At 40.1% G+C, this 19980-nt stretch overlaps 1 protein-coding gene across 2 annotated transcripts; it reads left to right on the top strand.

Moving 5' to 3' along the window:
- Window positions 1-1826: 1826 nt before the first annotated feature.
- Window positions 1827-12675, top strand: LOC137373036 (protein FAM78B). 2 transcript variants are annotated; one of them, XR_010975564.1, is made up of 3 exons: window positions 1827-2649; window positions 11797-12410; window positions 12575-12675. XR_010975564.1 is itself a non-coding variant. In XM_068037778.1 (2 exons), exons 1-2 carry the CDS (start codon window positions 2387-2389, stop codon window positions 12317-12319), a joined length of 786 nt encoding a protein of 261 aa, XP_067893879.1. In that variant the 5' UTR covers window positions 1827-2386; the 3' UTR covers window positions 12320-12489. The 2 variants fall into 2 exon arrangements, 1 of the variants encoding a protein (XP_067893879.1); XM_068037778.1 differs by lacking the exon at window positions 12575-12675 and having other exon boundaries at window positions 11797-12489.
- Window positions 12676-19980: the final 7305 nt, after the last annotated feature.

The following is a 19980-nucleotide window of genomic DNA, read 5'->3' as shown; positions in this document are numbered from 1 at the left end:
CACTAAAATGTAGTAGCTAGGTACAAAAAGTAATCAGAAAGGTTAACGGAATGTTAGCCTTTATAACTAGAATATAAAAGGGAGAAAGTTTAGTTAAAGCTATACAAGGCCCTGGTTAGACCATATCTTGTGTACCATTCTGGATACCACACTGTAAAAATTATATATTGGCTTTGGAAGTGCAGTGCAGATTCAGCAGAATGTTATCAGGGCTCCAGGGGTTAGATTATGATGAGAGATTACATAAACTAGACGTGTATTCACTAGAATATAGGTTAAGGTGTGTTATACGTTTTTTTTTTACTTTTGAAAGGAATTGATAGGGTAGGTAGAGAGAAACTTTTTCTGCTGGTTGGGGAAATCTAGGACAAGGGGACATAACTTGAAAATCAGAGCCAGGCCATTAGGAGAACAGTTAGCAAATATTTCTTCACACAAAGGGTGGCAGAATTGTGGAAAAATCTCCCATAAAAAGTAGTGGATGTTGGTTAATCAACAACTTGAAATCTGAGATGAATAGATTTTTACTAGCCAAAGGTATAGAGAGATATGGAGCGAGGATACAGATCAGTCATGATCTTCTGTTCCTAACAAGCAGTTTTGAAGTGTCACTGTTATAACATAGGAAACACAGCATATAGAATTCGCTCACAGCAATGATACAATCTATTTTAGGGATGTTGGTTGAGTGATAAACATTACCCAGGGACATGCTGCTCTTCTTCAAATAGCGTAATGGGATCTTTGAGGGCCTCTGTTTAATGTTCTCACCTCTCTCAGTACTGCATCATCAGCCCAGATTTTATACTTAAATCTCCAGAGAAGGATTTGAACACACAACTGTCTGACTCAGAGACACGACTACTACCACTGAGCCACAGCTAACAGCTCTAGAAAGCATTTCTTGTTTTTATTTCAGATTTCCAGCATCCGCAGTATTTTGCTTTTATTATAGAAAGCCTTTATTTGGTTGGCAAATCCTCTCACTCTGTAGAACGAGTAGCTATTAACCCTGTTTATAAGTACACGGTGATTTGAAAACACTTAAGCAGAACGTCACGATTGCCAAACTAATCGGTAGCACTTTTAATTTTCTTTCTCCCCTAGTAGTTTGCAGAACACTTTTTAATAAGCGCAGTACCTGTTTGAATTTACACGCAATCACGTTTAACATATCAATATTGATTCATTGTTAGTTTATGACTGAGTTCATAAGAATAATTTTCAATTCAATTCGGCAAATTGTGTGTTGTGCGGCTGAAAAATTAATGCCGGAGATACATAGGAGAAACATCCACAGAGGAAAGGGTAACGGTTCAGGCACATCTTTCATCAGATCTGAACATCAGAGAAAGGTTTAACTTTATCTATTCACTTTTCACATACTGTGTGTTATGTTTTTTTTAAATTTGGGATTTATAGTTATTTCTAGCGCACAGATGTGTGGGATTGCATTTCAATAAAGTCCTGCGGTTCGCGCACACAACTTATGCCTATACATTAGATTCCGTGTTCGAAAGTATTAACCATTCTTACTTCATTCCAATGGTTTGAACTGTTTAGGGTAGTCTATGTATTTCTGGCCAACATATGATTTAATACAGGAACGATGCGATTCTTCAAGCCACTTATCTCAGACGAACGAGGAATTACTCGTGCATAAGGGGGCGCCGCTCGATAGCCTTATCGCTGGGAATCCTAAAGCAGTGGGAGAGCATTCTCTTGATCCTGTTTTACTGGGGACCTCCAGCCTATGGGGTCCCGGGAGGCACAAAAAACGATTTTTTCTCTCTCTCGCAACCGACTGCATTCATCTTCAGCATCACAGAAATGGACAGCGTGCTGTACAACAGACAATGAAGGCACTCTCTACTCACCGTGTAACGGTAATTTTTTTTTAAAGGAGTGGATTTATTTTTAACGTCTCACGGTCGATTCATTCCTGTTCCAACGAGGGAATGGACCCAGGAGTTCAGTAACCATTGCCTATGAAGACGGAAGAAAGGCTGTGTTGTTCTATGTGGCTCCAAAACAAATGCAGACTATGCTGGAATCAGTGGTTACAGTGCGCTTCCTCTGCTTCCACTGCCACTATATTACAACGGGAAACCCGCATATCCTCTTGCTCCTCTTATCATTTTGCCAATATGCTGCCTCGTCTTCCTCCTGCTTCCTGCCGTTTGTGACATGACAATAAGGAGGAAAAAAACACACAGAAAAGAAGGGACTAGCCTGGACCCGAATAGAAAATCAACCCTGAAGACGAAAGACTGTATCAAAATTGACGCGCTTAGCAAGATCGACGAATGCGAGTGCTGAATTTTGCACAGCCTCTATTTTCAATCTTTTTGCATTTTTAAATTATATATATTTTAACCCTGGAAGGATGGGTTGCATTCAGAGTATAACTTGTAAATCAAGGATACGGCGAGAGAATATAGTGGTGTATGACGTTTCTGCTACGATTGATCAATGCCCAACTCTAATAGAAGAAAATTCTCCTATTGTTTTACGGTATAAGACACCATACTTCAAGGCATCCGCCCGGGTCGTGATGCCTCCCGTCCCCAGAAACGAAACGTGGGTAGTTGGATGGATTCAAGCTTGCAACCAAATGGAATTTTTCAACACTTACAGCGACCTCGGAATGTAAGGGAATTTAACACGGTATAGTATATGAAATGCACTGACATTTAATTCTGTAATCACCTTGCTATGATAATTAACAGACAACAGTGGGTATTGCAACATGACCAATCCCCAAAAACAGTTTCATCACTGGTTAAATGGATTGCAATCCAATAAACTTACATAACATCTCATATTATTTAAATATGCTTGCGTCTCGGTGGTAATAATAATACTAATTGTACAATTTCGCTGTGGTGAATTGGTGTTGTAGCTGCAAGGACCTTGATTAGTATTACTGTGCATTAGTGAGGATTGTGTGTAATTCATTCAATAGCATAAAGTGCAAATAAAGCGGATATTTGGTTTTTATATGCGGGATTTTCATTAATTTATCACTCAACGCCGCGTCCCTCTTCTGTCTTTGCGGCACGGTATATACCCAAAACATTTATGTTTAAATTTCCTGATGGGAGCGTCATTAATCGTGTGCTTATTTATTAGTTAAACAGTTAATTTCTGTGTAGGCCAACACTTTCAGACTAAACATGCTCACCCGCCCACGTTTCTTTCTATGGAATGGGAATCATGCCTCAGTGAGATGGTTAAAGATGGCTAAATATTAATGCAACTGCGGTGTCTTGTGACAGACTGTCTACCACGCAAACTATTAGAAATAGTTTTAAGGTGCGTATTTAAAGATACAATGTCAGGCTTATCTATGATTCATATCATATTCCACGAATGAAAATGAAACTTAACAAGCCAGCCGTGCTCAACATGCAGTGGGGCTAATATCTGAAGTTGCTTAATCATTGGCTGCTGCTACCGAACTTTCAATAATGTTAACAGCGAAATGCATTTTTGTATTAAAACTGCAGACAAAGTGAGAGTTTGCAACTCAAACTTCCGCTTTCACTTTTCGATCACGAGAAGCCAGAATTTATTCTGCAACAGAAAGTAAAGTGAAATCTGCTGGACTTTGACTGGAGCTCGCTTGTTAGACGCTGGAAACACGGGGTGTAACGGCTCACAGTGAACGGTTCACGGCTGACAGTAACATTGCAAGTTCCAAAATACTGTCTTGAAACTTTGCGGGGACAATTACATCTTTCTGAAAGAGTCTGGGAATTTTTTTTAAAACTCTTTTCCAAACAGCACAAAAACAACTCCAGGGAACCTCTCACATTGCTCTTTCAAGCTTACAAACGATCGATTTATGTTTAATGTCAAAATCGCGCAGCAGAAAGCCTAAAGAAACATTTACGTAATTTGAAACCAGTAAAACACTTTTCCATCATTTTGTTCTGGTTTCTCTTTCCCCCGTTAAATTGAAAGTTCTGTCACTTTCCATGAACCTATGTTTAAAATGTAGCGATAGCCAATTCAAAACCGTCTCTGCCTTATTGACAGACTTGCTACTGAGCACAACTCACTGAAATGTTAATTTCAGAATGTGAAATTGACCTGAGATGGACACCTGCAATAAACTGTAGAAAAGGGCCACTGTAGGCTGAATCTTTTCCTTTGTGTTGAAATTCTCAATCAATAATGGACAAGCAAGAGCTCTGGCAGGCGCCAAATATAGAACATCTCCAAGTTCTTTACATAGCTGAGACCAGTAATGTGATATGGATAGATTGTTGTTGCCTTACATGTCATCTCATTGTCCTTGCGACGAAGATGCCTTAAAATGTTGTCCTTCACATCACCATACTAGATCTTCATGCTCACCATGCAGATATCTTGTCACATTCCTCACCAACAAACTGAATCATTTTGACAAATCTTTAAAGCATCAAAAGGAAAGTGCTTCGTTGTATTGTTGCCGAGATCCAATTATATCAAACTACTTCAACAACACAAAAGTTAATAAATAACGATTATCTGTCAACCACAACTTGTATTGATATAGCGTCTTTAAGTTAGTAAAAACGTCCCGAGGTGCTTCACAAGAACCATTGTCAAAAAAAAATGAGACTGAGTCACTTAAATGGTAATTTGGACAGATAACCAAAAGCTTAGTCAGAGGTAGGTTTGAAGGATCGATTTAGAGGCGGAAAGAGGCATTAGATAGGTTTAGGGAGGGAATTCCAGAGCTTTGGACGGAGATGGATGGGGCAAACCATAAACGCCCAAAAGGCCAAAAAGCAGAGATCTGGGAGGGTTGTAGGCCTGGGGGAAGTTACACAGATAGGGAGGGGCAAGGCCATGGTGGGATTTGAACATCAGAACAAGTAGCAATTAATTTGCTGTATATATTTAGTTAATTTTAAGAACTAAATTGTAACCTCTTCCTGTGTAGCCTGAACTTTGTTCTTCATAGATAAGTCTATTGTAGCCGACCCTCTCCCCCTTTTTTTTGTCTGCTCTATCCCCCACCCTAAAACTCTACTTTTTAAAAACTCTTCCAGTGTAAGATTTTTTTTTTAAACTTCGTGCAATTCTGCTGTGCATTTTCGTCAATTTATGTGGCAACTTATTTGTCTGATTATTCCTTTTTTATACAAAACTTATTTGAGGGGAAGGATATAATTTTCAATGTCATTGCAGCTAAAAGTACAAAGTTTGCCTAATTATATTTGCCCAGGATTAGACTTAGGTTAATGTTTCCACACAGTGTACTGTATATTAAAATGACTCAATTTGCCTAATTAATTTGTTCTACAGTATTTTCCAGTTTAAAAGAACTGAATACTTTGCCTCTGTCCATATATAGTAGCATAAAATAATTCACCAAGCTTTCCAGCATGCAAACATAGGAAATATTAAATAATAGATTCATAAAATTATTATGAGCATTGGAAATCTGACTAATTCAGGATTGGTAGTTGGGGATTATGCCCTTAAGGGTGGTGGCTGACTCAAGAATTCCATATACAGGGAGTAGGTAGCAAGAGTAATAAATACTTTGATCCTTAAATTGGAATTATGCTGAGCTCATCTGTCCTAAAGATCTAGTTGTCCTTCCTGAACCACTATGCTTCTTACAGAGAGACAGGTGCATTTGAAGTGTTGAATACATACTGTTTTTACAACCCTGTACAGCTAGTATACTGTTTGTAATCTAGGAAGGAACAGTCCTGCCTGCTCAGACAGGACTCCCCTCTCATTATTTATATCCTATCAGTCCACTTACAGTCACAAAAGATAACTGTTAGCAGTCTTGTACTGAATATACATCCATGATATTAAGTACATCAAAAACCTTCCAGAGCCACATTATATTTATCCTTTCCTTAGTAGAATGTCACAACACCCAATTAATGCCAGCAATCGTTTACTTAAATTAAACAGTTGACTGGGCACCTGTCAATTCCTATATTTTTTAAATGGCATCCATTGGGAGTTGGATAGGTGTGGGGATGCTGAGGGACCTACAATATTTTGCTGGTGACTATGGTTTTCTCATTATGAGAATATTGCCAGATGATTGAATGAAGACTTTAACTCCATTCTATTACAACATGAATCTTACTTCAATATATTGTGGAGGCTTGCAACATGCTACTCATCCTCAACCCGCTCCTGCAACCCTCAACCCCCATCCCTCCACCACCACCAGTGAAGCCCCAGTTCAATACATTGCTAATCCGTTTTATCCTGCAATGGAAGGTTTTAAAATCACACTTTTCACATATTCACACTAGATCTTTATACACAGCCATACCATTATCATTGCTTTCAGTCAGATGCAACTCCTTCAACTGACAATGTAATCACAATCTCTGCAAGACTATTGCCAGTTGCTCAGAGGAGCAACCTCACTATATCACAATGGTGTTTTTATTGCAGGATGATTTATTTGAATCACTTCTATGAAGAACAGCACATTTTATTGGAGTAAAGCCTTGCTACTGTTTTTGCTGAGCTTTTGGTTATTTTCTAGGAGAATACAGTTGGCAAGTTGAAAGGCTTTATAAAAAAAGGTTCCCAATGTAGCAGCGCCAATAAAGGGTAGCTTTAATCAAATAAAAAGTATCACATTGAAGGCACAGATACCAGAGAATAATAATTACTTTGAAAGTAACCCCGTTCACTGTAAACTGTTCATTTACTTGTATTGATCTAAGTCACGAATGAAAAAAGATTGAAAAAACCCCAAACATCTACGTTTTTTTTTTATTCATTCATGGGATGAGAGCATCACTGGCAAGGCCAGCATTTGTTGCCCTCCCTAATTGCCCTTGAGAAGGTGATGGTGAGCTGCATTCTTGAATCGCTGCAGTCTTTCTGGTACAGGTATACCCACAGTGCTGTTACATAGGGAGTTCCAGTATTTTGACCAGTGGCAATGAAGGAGCAGCGATATTCTTCCAAGTCAGAATGGTATGTGACTTGGAAGGGAACTTAATGTGATGGTGTCTCATGCACCTGCTGCCCTAGTACTTCTAGGTAGTAGAGGTTGCAGGTTTGGAAAGGGCTGTTGAAGAACCCCTTAGAGATTTGCTGCAGTGCACCTTTTTGATGGGATAAATGGCAGCCACAATACACAGGTGGTGGAGGGAGTGAATGTTTAACATGGTAGATGCAGTGAGAGAAGCATCCCTGTTGTAATCTAACTTTTCATATTTTTTGATGTTCTTCTTAGAAGTTAAAACAGTATTCAGCTGCTTTAGATTCCCGGCTTTTGGCTCAATCATGTTATTAAACAATGGTTTAGTAATGATGCTGTTGTTTCACATTATGGGACAGTACAGTCAGAGTTATACCACGAATCAATTTCACTTAAGCCATTTCCCCTGTAAAATCAAACCTTTATATAAAAACAAAAGGAAATATGAAGGGACCACAGCCAATTAATGTATCCAAAAAATTGATGTTCACTTTGTATTGCCAAAGACTCTCGCCGCAGGTCTAAAAGGCAAAAGGAAGGGGAAGAGATAGGATAGATAGAATGAAACTATTTCCAGTCGTTGGTGAGTCTAAATATTAGAGTCGGAATAAAATTAGGAAACACATCTACACGCAAAGGATGGTAGAAGTTTGGAACTCTTCTGCAAATGGCAATTGAAGCTAGATCAATTGGCAATGTTAAATCTGAGATTGATAGATTTTTGTTAACCAAAGGTATTAAGGGATATGGGGCAAAGGTAGGTGGCAGATCAACCCATGATCTCATTGAGTGATGGAACAGGCTCCGGGTGGGGCTAAATGGCCTCCTCCTGTTCCTATGTTGCTAACTTTGTCATTTCTTCATGCTTCAAGACCAGCAAAGCAGTATATCAGCCTAGCTTTTGAACTTTACAATGCACATTTTATAAGCCTCACCCTTTTCTCAGAATTAATTTGATTTCTCTCGTTTTTAATATCTATCACTGTGCCTTCTACTAGCCTGCCTGATGGGATGAGCAGGTGACCTGCTCGCCTATCTCCACCAATGCCGCACCTCCCGTCCAGAATAAACATTCCTCCGTTTTGGTGGGCAGGCAACTGGCTTCTGCTCTGTGCAGTGCTCTGACACAGCTGATTTTAGAACTCACTGTGGTGGAGAAGAGTTAGCAGGCATCAACTTCCGTCCTACTACCCCGAGGCACAGCAGGCCTAAAGTCTAACTTGCGGCTCAGTCTTCCATAATCTCTTTTAAAACATTTAACTAATATGCCGGGTAAAGTTTTTTTTTTAAGATTTAGATATACAGCACTGAAACAGGCCCTTCGGCCCACCGAGTCTGTGCCGACCATTAACCACCCATTTATACTAATCCCATATTCCTACCACATCCTCACCTGTCCCTATATTCCCCTCCCACCTACACAAGTGGCAATTTATAATGGCCAATTCACCTATCAACCTGCAAGTCTTTTGGCTGTGGGAGGAAACCGGAGCATCAGAGGAATCCCACGCAGACACAGGGAGAACTTGCAAACTCGACACAGGCAGTACGCAGAATTGAACCCGGGTCGCTGGAGCTGTGAGGCTGCGGTGCTAACCACTGCGCCACTGTGCTGCCCTTTCTTTGATGAGGTTAGAGGGTCACTGTTATGACTTGGACGCGCAATGAGAGAGGGCAGCGGAAATTTGGGCGCAGAGGTCAGCGACCCTTCTCGTGGCTCACATGATTTTCTATCCATTAAAGTTCATAACTGGAAAATGGTGCTGGTTGCAAATAAAGCACACCTACCTTAGCGATCAGATTTCCCATATGCACTGCAGTTAACAGGAAACGCTACACCAGGATAGCAAAATCATACATTTTACCTTTATACTACAGAGACACTATACTCGTAGATACTCTATATACTCTTCTTGCAAAATTATCTTGAAATCTTTAGTCTCTTTAGGGCTCGTCAGTTTTGTAGAGGTTACAATAGCGCTATACATTTTGCAACAAGTTCAGATTTAAACTTTAGATTTCTCGGCAATTTGTGTTTTGAAAGATATTAATGCTGGGGAATAACACACTTTCCACTTTTACTATCTTTTATTAGTATCAGACGCACTCACCACATATAGTACAAGTAGAAGCACACAAACACTACCCAGCAATGTACTTTTAGGACACTCCCACGGCAAAAAAGAAGCCCACGTGCACCAGTGAAGATCATTCCATTTCCCACGTTTGCTCTGCTTGCTGTCTCCATTGTCAATGTAATGCAACTGGTGCTAATCAGGAGCAATTTTGTGGATCCAAATTTAGCACGGTTCAAACTGCCTAGATTTATTTTACTTAAAATCGTTACAACCAATAGAAAGTTTGAAACTCAAGCTCCAGAGGGCAAGTTTACTGGACAAAATAACCCATCCAAAATTAGTTTTTAAAATTAGCGACTCCTTCTCAAATTATTTTCCGAAAGAAAGTCTTCTTTAGAATCTTAACTATTCTAAAATGGGTTTTCATTTTGACTTTTCAAATCGCCTTTGTGTAAACCTTGTTATGGTTTAAGTTTTCAATTGACATCTCTGGGACAACAGGCTACAACAACGTTCTTGTCAGAAGCAGGCAAGGGATATTGCTTGGTTTCCATAACGACAGCAGTTTCATTCCATCATAGGTACATTGGGTAAACTTTTTATTAATTGGGGAAAACTTATCTCCTGTAATCTGAAGAAAAGCGCTGCACACACTGACGACATTTTACATTGTTTCCTCCTCCTTTCTCTAAAACGTTAGATTGGATTGTTCATCCTAATGAAGTGGCAATATGACAGACTCATTTGTTCTAGCACAAGTAATTATAGAGTTCCAGGTATGAGTGGCACTCCAGAGATTAGTACATGGCTCTTTTAAAACTATAGCCTATCCTGGAGGAGTTACTTCGGCAGTACAACAACTTGCACTTATAAAGTGCCTTTAAGGTAGTAAAACTTCCCAAGGCACTTCACAATATATTTATTTAGAGATGTAGCCCTGAAACAGGCCCTTCAGCCCACCGAGTCTGTGCCGACCATCAACCACCCATTTATACTAATCCTACATTAATCCCATATTCCTACCACATCCCCACCTATACTAGGGGCAATTTGTAATAGCCAATTTACCTATCAACCTGCAAGTCTTTGGCTGTGGGAGGAAACCAGAACACCCGGCGAAAACCCACACAGTCATAGAGAGAACTTGCAAACTCCGCACAGGCAATACCCAGAATCGAACCCAGGTAGCTGGATCTGTGAGGCTGCAGTGCTAACTACTGTGCCGCCCAATCAGATAAGGATTGAAAAGAGCCAAAGGAGACATTATGACAGGTGACTTAGTCAAAGAGGTAGGTTTTAAGGAGCACCTTAAAGGAGAGAGATGAAGAGGTTTAGCGAAGAAATTGCAGAGCTGAAGACTTAGAGCGCAGAGCTGCCAATGGTGGAACAAAGAAACAGGGGCATGCACAAGAGACAAGAGTTCGAGGAACACAAGACTTCTAGGAAGGTTGTAGAGCTGGAGGAGGTTACAGGGATAGTGCAAATCGTGAGAATTTTCCTTTGGAAGGCAACTTGAGGAGCTACTATGTAGACAGGTGACGGTAGAATTAATTTATCTCTGCTTTCAAACTACCTTTCACCAGCAGCAGAGCAAACAGTGCAGTAGCTTGTATCTATTGACAGACAGATTTAGTAATGAATTATACATTTCTCAGAAGTAGTGGACACATACAACCGTAAGCGGTATTGTATTTTATAGTAAATCTTTTCCCTTACTTCTCACCAAGTTTAAAAGTAGAGAGAATTTGGATGAACACAATCAGCTTGATTCATCAACTGCCTTTTCTCAACATCAAAGAACTTATCTACAGCGCTGCCAGAAATCAGTCATAAGATATATTGCTGATGACGTCATTCCACCCACTTCCTCTGAACTCAAATGCAACCAACAAGTAATGCGGAGAAGGGATGGTGTTGATAAAATCTGCGACGTTAGAGGAGATCCTTCTTATCACCTGCTAACAATTATAAATCTGGATTATACAAGCAGCAACATCAAAACTACCGTCGCCACAATGCCTATTAACATTTCAATTCAAAATTTCAAAATTTGATCACTCATTGAGATAAAGCGCCTTTCCACAAAACCTCTGTTCCTAACTATGAATATTGACCTATCCATTAGCAACATAAGAACACACCATTTATCTCCTGGAGCCTGTTCTGCCATTCAATGAGATCATGGCTAATTTGCGACGTAGCTCCATATAGATAGCTGCATTTGCCCATATCCCTGAATAACTTTGGCTATCAAAAATCTATTAATCTCAGTTTTAAAATTAACAATTGATCTAGAATCCATTACCATTTGTAGAAGAGGGTTCCAAACTTTTACCACCTCTTCTGACCAAGTTTTTTCCAATTTCACTTTTGAAAAGTCGGGCTCTAATTTTTAGACTAAGCCTTCCAGTCCTAGTCTCCCCAACTAGCAGAAATACTTCCTTCACATATATCGTATCCCTGTTCTCCTTAATAGCTCGAAAAACTTCGATTCAATTCCACCTCAATATTTTTCATTAATGCAAACAAAATTAATTTAATAACATAAAATGTCAAGGGTCAGCAAAGACCATTCAGCTCATCCCTCCAACATTCTAACTCTCCCAGTGTAGTGTCGAGCTGCGTTTTGAATGCTCCTATTATTTAAAACGTAAACACTTTATTTATGTGGTTGGGAAATTTCCACTGAACGAATACGTTGTGTTGATTACAGTTGCCTACAGATAATGCTTACACATATTTATCTTTATCCAGGTCTAGCTGGGAACTTCCTGATTTGCGAGAAGGCAGGGTTAAAGCTATTAGTGATTCTGATGGAGTGAGCTATCCATGGTATGGCAATACCACCGAAACAGTGACCCTAGTCGGTCCCATAAACAAGGCATCTCGGTTCTCAGTCAGCATGAATGACAATTTTTACCCAAGTGTGACATGGGCGGTACCCGTGAGTGAGAGCAACGTGCCTCAACTAACCAGGATTAAAAGAGACCAAAGTTTCACCACCTGGCTCGTAGCCATGAACACTATCAGCAAAGAGAAGATTTTACTTCAGACAATCAAATGGAGAATGCGCGTTGACATAGAAGTTGACCCATTGAACCCATTGGGCTATCGCGCTAAACTTGTTGGAAGGACACAGCAGGAGCAGCCTCGGATATTAACCAGGATGGAGCCCATACCTCCAAATGCCTTGGTGAAGCCCAACGCAAACGACGCCCAGGTTTTAATGTGGAGACCCAAACGCGGTCTACCTTTAGTTGTCATACCTCCCAAATAGTAATAGAGGCTTGCAGCCGTTTAAGGAAATCTTAACGGGACGTGAATTTTGACACACCTCTTATTTCATTCAGCAGCAAGGAACGAACAAGGTTGGATTTTTTTTTGGCATGTAGGTTATGCACTTGTATGAAGGAGGTGAATGAAGCCTTGGTTCAAATGTACATCACGGGATCTCGCGTGGCTGTTTACAAAAGTCATTCGACTGTATAACCGCTCTGGTAACACTTGATCTTTTTGTTTTTTTTTTGATAAGGCAAAGTTCTCAGTCCAGATGAACTGGCCGTGGTGCTGAAATGTGACGGGAATAAGGTACCACTATTTTCTAATTGCCTGGGGGCGTGTGTTGCTCCACAGTGCAGGCTTTAGTCAGGCGATGCTTCCTACTCTTGTTAACTTGTCTAAGTATGCGACGGATTGTTGGATAACCTTTTTTTGCATGCACCTCGTATTAAGAAAATTTATGGTTCGGAATATCCATGTGCATTCAGTTTTTGTGTGTTGTGAGTAATTTCGAACCTATATCACAAGTGTCGCAGTCAATTGAATGACTTTTTATATTAAAATCGCAGCATTTATCTGGAATGTTTTTCATGGATCTGCATTGAAACCTTAAAGGAATGAGGGAGAAAAACTCCCATTTTGACGCCCTGCATTTATTTTGCTGTGATCGTTTTACAAATTTTAGATGCCAAAGTGGCTGGGACTTGAACGCATTGTGCCATAGGTTTCAGAGATACCAACCGAAGATTTCTTTAGAATACCCATGCCTTTTATCTCGGCACAAACAACAATGCTCTTTGAGAAAAAAAAACAATTTCATATTAATTTAACATTTTTTGTTAGTACACGTTGTCACAATACAGATGATAGACGTTTGGTTGGATTTCTGCCAGGTAATACAATGGTTCTGATGTTTTCCAACTTAATTTGGGGCAGAATAAGAATTTTCGGCATCTCTGCTGGGCTCATGAGTGGGCAAAGCCATAAGCTCTTTGACCATTAGATATTTGTATTTGAATGTTATTTGATATGGTTCCACGTTGTACTTTTGGCACTTTGATTAAATCGCAATGCTAGGTCAGTTGCAGTATATGTAGTTTATTGGTGGATGCGGAAAAGTATTAAAAAGAGGTGCTAGGGCTTATATTCGGACTGGGCAATGAGACGTTTTGGTGAGCCTGCGTAAAAATGGACATTTCCTATGTGTAAACGGTCATCCCCAAAGTTAGGGCCTAGATGAGCTCAGTGGCAATGTGACATAATCAACATCTGTCACCTCGATGTGAGCCCTGGCTTTAGTTAGATGTCAAGGGAATTGGATATATAATTAAAAAGAAAAAAAAATTGCAGGGCTATGGAGTAAGAGCAGAAGAGTGGGACGAATTGGTAGCTCTTTCGGGGAGCTGGCACAGGCATGATGGGCTGAATGGCCTCCTCTGTGTTATATGATTCTATGCTTCTATCTGTGTGATTGGTACAGCAGAAATCCAGAAATCAAAACCATTGTATTAAAAAAAACTCATTTTTAGTTTTCCATCCGATCACTGTAAACATTGTATTTACCATCTAAATATTATGCCAATTGTGCTTCGTTATTTATAAGTCACACCATTTTTAAAACACTTTTTTTTTTAAACTGCAAATTGAGTCCATGATGTTGTAAGTCAAATGGGTGGAGGCTGAATAATAGTTATTCACCTGGAAAAATAGGAATTGATTTGTTGTGTTGCTAAGAAGCTTGGCTTTGCAGCGTGCCTTATAAACTAGTGAGATCTGCAGCATACCTGGCTCTCCCTGGTGCACAGATGTTTGGCAGATGTTTGGCTCACTAATCTGTGAATTGAGGGTTGAAAGGTGACAAGCTGTTGGTTGGTAGATTGCATGCATTTTCTGTAACTGAGAGATTTGCACTTTGATTTTGTTCATTTATACTGGAATATGACATGTCACTTTCATTGCTGGAAAACAATGGAATAAAATGCAATTTTTTTTTCTAAGTGCAATGAAATATATTAATTTACACCTCTATTCATTTGGAGAGGCCTGGTTTTGTGTGATCAGAAATGCTACTGCATATGTCTGTGTTGTGAATCTAAATGTAGGACAGGTTTGCATGGTCCATGTCCACATATAACAAGCCCAGGGCAACATTCAGGCTTGGGCTGATAAGTGGCAAGTAACATTCATGCAACACAAGTGCCAGGCAATGGCTATCTCCAACAAGAGAGAATTTACCCATCTCCTTTTGACATTCAATGGCATTACAACTGCAGAAATCCCCACCATCAACATCCTGGGGTTTACCATTTACCAGAAACTTAACTGGGCTAACCATATAAATACTGTGGCTACAAGAGCTGGTCAAAGGCTGGGAATTCTGTGGTGAGTAACTCACCTCCTGACTCTTCAAATCCTTTCCAACATCTGCAAGGCACAAGTCAGGAGTGTGATGGAATACTCTCCACTTGTCTGGATGAGTGCAGCACCAACAACACTCAAGAAGCTTGACATCATCCAGGACAAAGCAGCCTACTTGATCAGCACCCCATCCACCAGCTTAAACATTCACTCCCTCCCCCACCAATGCACAGTGGCAGCAGTGTGTACTATCTACAAGATGTACTGTAGCAACTCGCCAAGCCTCCTTCGATAAACCTTTCATACCAACAAACTCTACTACTGAGAAGGACAAGGGCAGCAGACACATGGGAATATCATCACTTGTAAGTTCCTCCCCAGGCCACACACCATCCTGACTTGGAACTATATCACTGCTCCTTCACTGTCACTGGGTCAAAATCTTGGAACTCCCTACCTAACAGCACTGTGGGTGTACCTACACCAGAGGGACTGCAGCGGTTCAAGAAGGCAGCTCACCACCCCTTCTCAAGGGCAATTAGGGATGACCAATAAATGTTGGCCTTGCCAGCAATGTTCACACCCCATAAAAGAATTAAAAAAGTACACAGACAAAAGGCATATTGGCCTCCTCAAATAAATCCTAATTAAAGTATTGTGTGGGTCATATTTTGTTTAATCATTTGGGTAGGGGACAGCATGATTTTGTGAAACGGTAGAGTTCTGATGAAAAATCTTGAACCTGAAAGGTTAACTGTGTTTCTCTCTCCACAGATCCTGCCAGACCTGCTGAGTATTTCCAGCATTTTCTATTTTTTTTAATTTTATGATGATTAACAGTGTTGGGGTATGACATTTTTTTTGTTTACATTCAGTTCCAGAACAAGATACAATGCAGATTACAGTAGCTGAAACAGAAAATAACATGCTGGAGACATTCAACAGGTCAGACAGTATCTGTGGAGGGAGAAACTGAGTTAATATTTCAGGTCAACAACCTTTCCCCAGGAATTCTGATGAAAGGTCACCAATCTGAAACTTTTAGCATTTTCTGTTTTTATTTCAGATTTCCAGAATCCACAGTGTTTCATTTTGGTTTTACAATAGCTGCAGTTTAGAGCTCCCCATATACTGTCTAAACTAAATGCACAATTTTTGGAGACTGGTGGGAGTAGTTCAGATTTATTGCTCAGTTGGTTATTGCTGTACTGTATTTGGACTGCAGTAAAAAAAACCTGTTTTTGCCCTCACGTCCCAATTAGATGTGATATGCAACAGAAGTGCAAATGGTGCGTTTGAACCTACATTTTAAAAAAGGGGTACATTGAGTGTTTGAAAATGCACAGTGAAAATGCACAGGATTGAAAGATATAACAGTATTAGTGCCAGTCTATAAGGAGACCTGCTTGTGTGGCTATCATTTGCATGAACTCTATAGCCTAGAAATCACACTGTGTGGTATTACCTTAGGAGCATTAAATGCATTGACATGAGAATACTTTGTTCACATTTTAACAGAGGAATTTGAAAATTCTTATTTTCATGTTCAAATCCCTCTATGGTCTCAGCCCTCTGTGTCTTTGACCTCCTCCAGCTCTACAACCTTCTGAAAACTCTGCATTTCTCCAACTCTGGCCTCTTGTGCATCCCCCACTTCTTTTGCCTTATCATTGTTGGCCATGCCTTGAGCCCTCTTGGTGGTAAACTCTGGAATTCCTTCCTTATGCCTCTCCATCTCTCTCTCCTTTAAGATGCTCCTTAAAACCCAACTCTGACCAAGCCATTGATCACCTCTTCGAATATCTCCTTCTTTGGCTTGGTGTCAACTTTCAACTAGTTATGCTTATGTGAAGCACCTTGGCAAGTTTTACTATGTTAAAGGGGCTACATATATGTGAGTTGTTGTTGTCAACAGAGCAATTAACCCGACTCAGCTGTTAAAAATTTACTAAAACTCTGGTGGCTGCAAAAATATCTAAATTGACTACAATATATTTTTGGAAAATTAACATGATCAAAGGAAGTAACAGATTGCTGTAGGCTTCCCCTCTGGAAATGCATAACATAGCCATAAGAACTAGAAAGATCCTGCATTAATCCTGAGTTTGTGCTGGGTTAGCTGATCTCAGATAGGGCACTGGTGCGAATACTGCAATTGGCTTCAGTGCCTCTGGGTTACGAAGGCCACACAAAATGGACAGGATTCCTGCTGTGGAATGCTATTTAGGGACCCCTGTTAGAAGCGCATGTAAGTGTGATATTTTGCGATGATGGTATGGGGTTCAGCTGGAGTGGTCCCCACAAGGATCAGTACCTACTGAAATAAAAGCAAAATACTGCAGATGCTGGCAATATGAAATAAATACAGAAAGTGCTGGAAATACTCAGCAGGTCTGGCAGCATCTGTGGAGAGAGAAACAGCTAATATTTCAATAAAAGCTGGAAATCTGAAATAAAAACAAGAAATGCTGGAACCACTCAGCAGGTCTGGCAGCATCTGTGGAAAGAGAAGCAGAGTTAACGTTTCGGGTCAGTGACCCTTCCTTGGAACCTAATATTTCAGGTCAGTGACCATTCATCAATGAAACCTTAACTCAGTTTCTTTCTCCACAGATGCTGCCGGACCTGCCGAGTATTTCCAGCACTTCCTGTTTTTATTTCAATAACTGCTGACACTTGCTGGGGACTGATTGGCTCTCATGGAAGTATATCCCAGCAAGTTGATATCTTCAGGAGAGGAGAGGATGAAGCAAAAGTAGCAAAGAGAATTAAGGAGAAAATCTAAATAAAATTGATTGGAACAGTTTGCACTTAATTCAAAAGATTTTTAAAATAGCACAGAAGAGACACGTATCCAATTTATATGAAAAATTAATTTTCCATTGCATTCCACAATTCAGATGTTTAACTACCACAGTCTGATATAAAGCAACCTCAGAACAGCACCCTTTTCTTTAGAGCTATTGTTAATAGCTCTTTGAGTGAAGTTTCCCAAATAAAGCCAGTTGTTGCCAAATTGTAGATAGATGGGATCCTCTGGGAGCAGGATTATGATAATCCAAACTCACTTGTTTTTTAGGACCCTTAATTGCCATCAGAGAGAAGCTATTTTCCTCTTAACCGTCTGCACTGGATCCTCCTCCAGGTCCCTGGAGTGTGGAGACAGATTGTAATTCACCTCACCAGCCAGCTGTCATCTGAATAAATCAATTAACTGACAGCTCATTTCTCAATCAGTTGTATGTCACATATATCATTGGTTGTAGGTTTTGGATTTGTTTAAATAATAAAACCAGCAACTTAAACATTGGGAAGAAGCTATGTGCCAAAGATTCAACACTACTCAGGACACATGTGTCTTAGACCTGGCGTCAGTGCCTCAGTGCATTTCACAACTACAAATGATTTCAACAGCTGTGATTTAAAGAAAAGATGAGCATTAAGTTTCAGCTGCATGCTTCAAGCTACAAAAAAGGTGGTTTTAAAGACATTGCATAAGAAATCTGATGTATGTTAATACAGGTATGCTGACTGTAGAAATATTGGGAGATTAATGCTCCATGTGTATTTTTGTTTGAGTTGTAATGATTACAGATACTGTAGATGCACATTTTAAGATGGGCCCAATTAACAGAGAATATTGCTCTTTTTCTCCACTTCATGCTTATGCATTATTTCTTAACGTTTTTCTATCATTTTGTCAGTGATAATTTGGCTAAAAGTACACAGTGCTTCTGAACAATAAAAATATTTTTAGTTAGCTATGTGGCAACTTTAGTGGTGATTTTATAAATTAAGTAAGAACATTTAAAAAAAAACAGAACTTTGTCAAGACACAATCCTAATGTATCAGATTATATTCTGCTAAAAATGTCCTGGGGCTGAGATGATTGGCATCTTACTTTGTTTGGAATATCCTCTCAGAAAAATAGCTGGTTTGTGATAGAACCATTAAATATGCTAATGATATTGGTTAGTCCTTGGGTCCTATGGGAGGAAATTGCTAAGGACTTATACATTATATTTCAGAGTTCTAATTGAATATGATTGGAGAGTGGCCCATGTAGTGCCCAATTTTCAAAGGGCGGCAGAGTCAAGTCAGTTAATTATAAGCCAATTAGAACAACCTCTTTGGTAGAAAAAATTCTGGCGTCACTAATTGAGGAAAAATTAGCACAAATCTAGATAAAGAGAGAAGTAGCCAGCATAGATTTAAAAAGGGACGATCATGATTGACAAACCTCAGAATTCTTTGAGGAGGAAAAAGACATTATAGATGAGGGAAATGCAATGTACATGAACTTTAGGGAAGCCTTTGACTAGAGAAGATAAAGGGGTATGGAATTAGGGGAAGGGTAGCAAATTGGTTTAAAAATTGGTTGGCAAGAAGAAAACAGGAAGTAGGAGTTAAGGGCAATTTTTCAGCTTGGGAGTGGACAGTGTTGGTTCATTGGGTTCAGCTCTGGAGCCACTTTTGTTCACTGAGCATATTCCATCAGCGGAAGATGGTTGCAATTGTAGGAGACCAATCATTACAGCAGCAGGACATCGCTGCAAGAGTTCCTCAAGGTGGTGTCTTAGGCCCAACCATCTTCAGCTGCTTCTTCAGTGAGCTACCCTCTACCCTAAGGCCAGAGGTGGGGATGTTCGCTGATGAATGCACAGTGTTCAGTTCCATTCACAATTTCTCAGACAATGAATTAGTTTGTGCCTGCATATAGTACGCCCTGGACAACAGGCTTGGGCTGATAAGTGACAAGTAACATTCGCACTCCTCGAGTGCCAGGCAATGGCCATCTCAAACAAGAGAGTATAACAACTTCCCCTTGATATTCAATGGCATTACCATTGTTAAATCCCCTACCATCAACATCCTGGGGGGAACCATTGACCAGAAACTTAACTTGACCAGCCATATAAATACTGTGACTACAAGAGCAGGTCAAAGGCTGGAAATTCTCCAGCAAGTAACTCACCTCCTGATTCCCCAAAGCCTTTCCACTACCTAAAAGGCACACTTCAGAAGCATATTTTCCACTTGCCTGGATGGGTACAACTCCAACAACACTCAAGAAGCTCGACACCAGCCAGGACAAAATGGCCCACTTATTGACACCCCACCCACCATCTTAAACATTCACTCCCTCCACCACAGGCACAATGTGGTTGCAGTGTGTACCATCTGCAAGATGCACTGCAGCAACTTGCCAAGGCCTCTCCAACAGCACCTTCTAAATCTGTGACTTCTACCACCTAGAAGGACAAGGGCAGCATGGGAACACCACCACCAGCAAGTTTCCC

Source organism: Heterodontus francisci, chromosome 8, assembly GCF_036365525.1.
Source record: "Heterodontus francisci isolate sHetFra1 chromosome 8, sHetFra1.hap1, whole genome shotgun sequence".
Taxonomy (NCBI): domain Eukaryota; kingdom Metazoa; phylum Chordata; class Chondrichthyes; order Heterodontiformes; family Heterodontidae; genus Heterodontus; species Heterodontus francisci.
Note: the sequence above shows the minus strand (reverse complement) of the source record. Positions and strands in the feature narration are given on the sequence as shown.

Bases quoted from the DNA above. Each gene is read 5' to 3' on its own strand.
- LOC137373036 (XM_068037778.1), top strand. From the start codon at position 2,387: ATGGGTTGCATTCAGAGTATAACTTGTAAATCAAGGATACGGCGAGAG. The intron at 2,650-11,796 runs GTAAGGGAATTT...ATCTTTATCCAG, and splicing joins ACTTACAGCGACCTCGGAAT to GTCTAGCTGGGAACTTCCTG.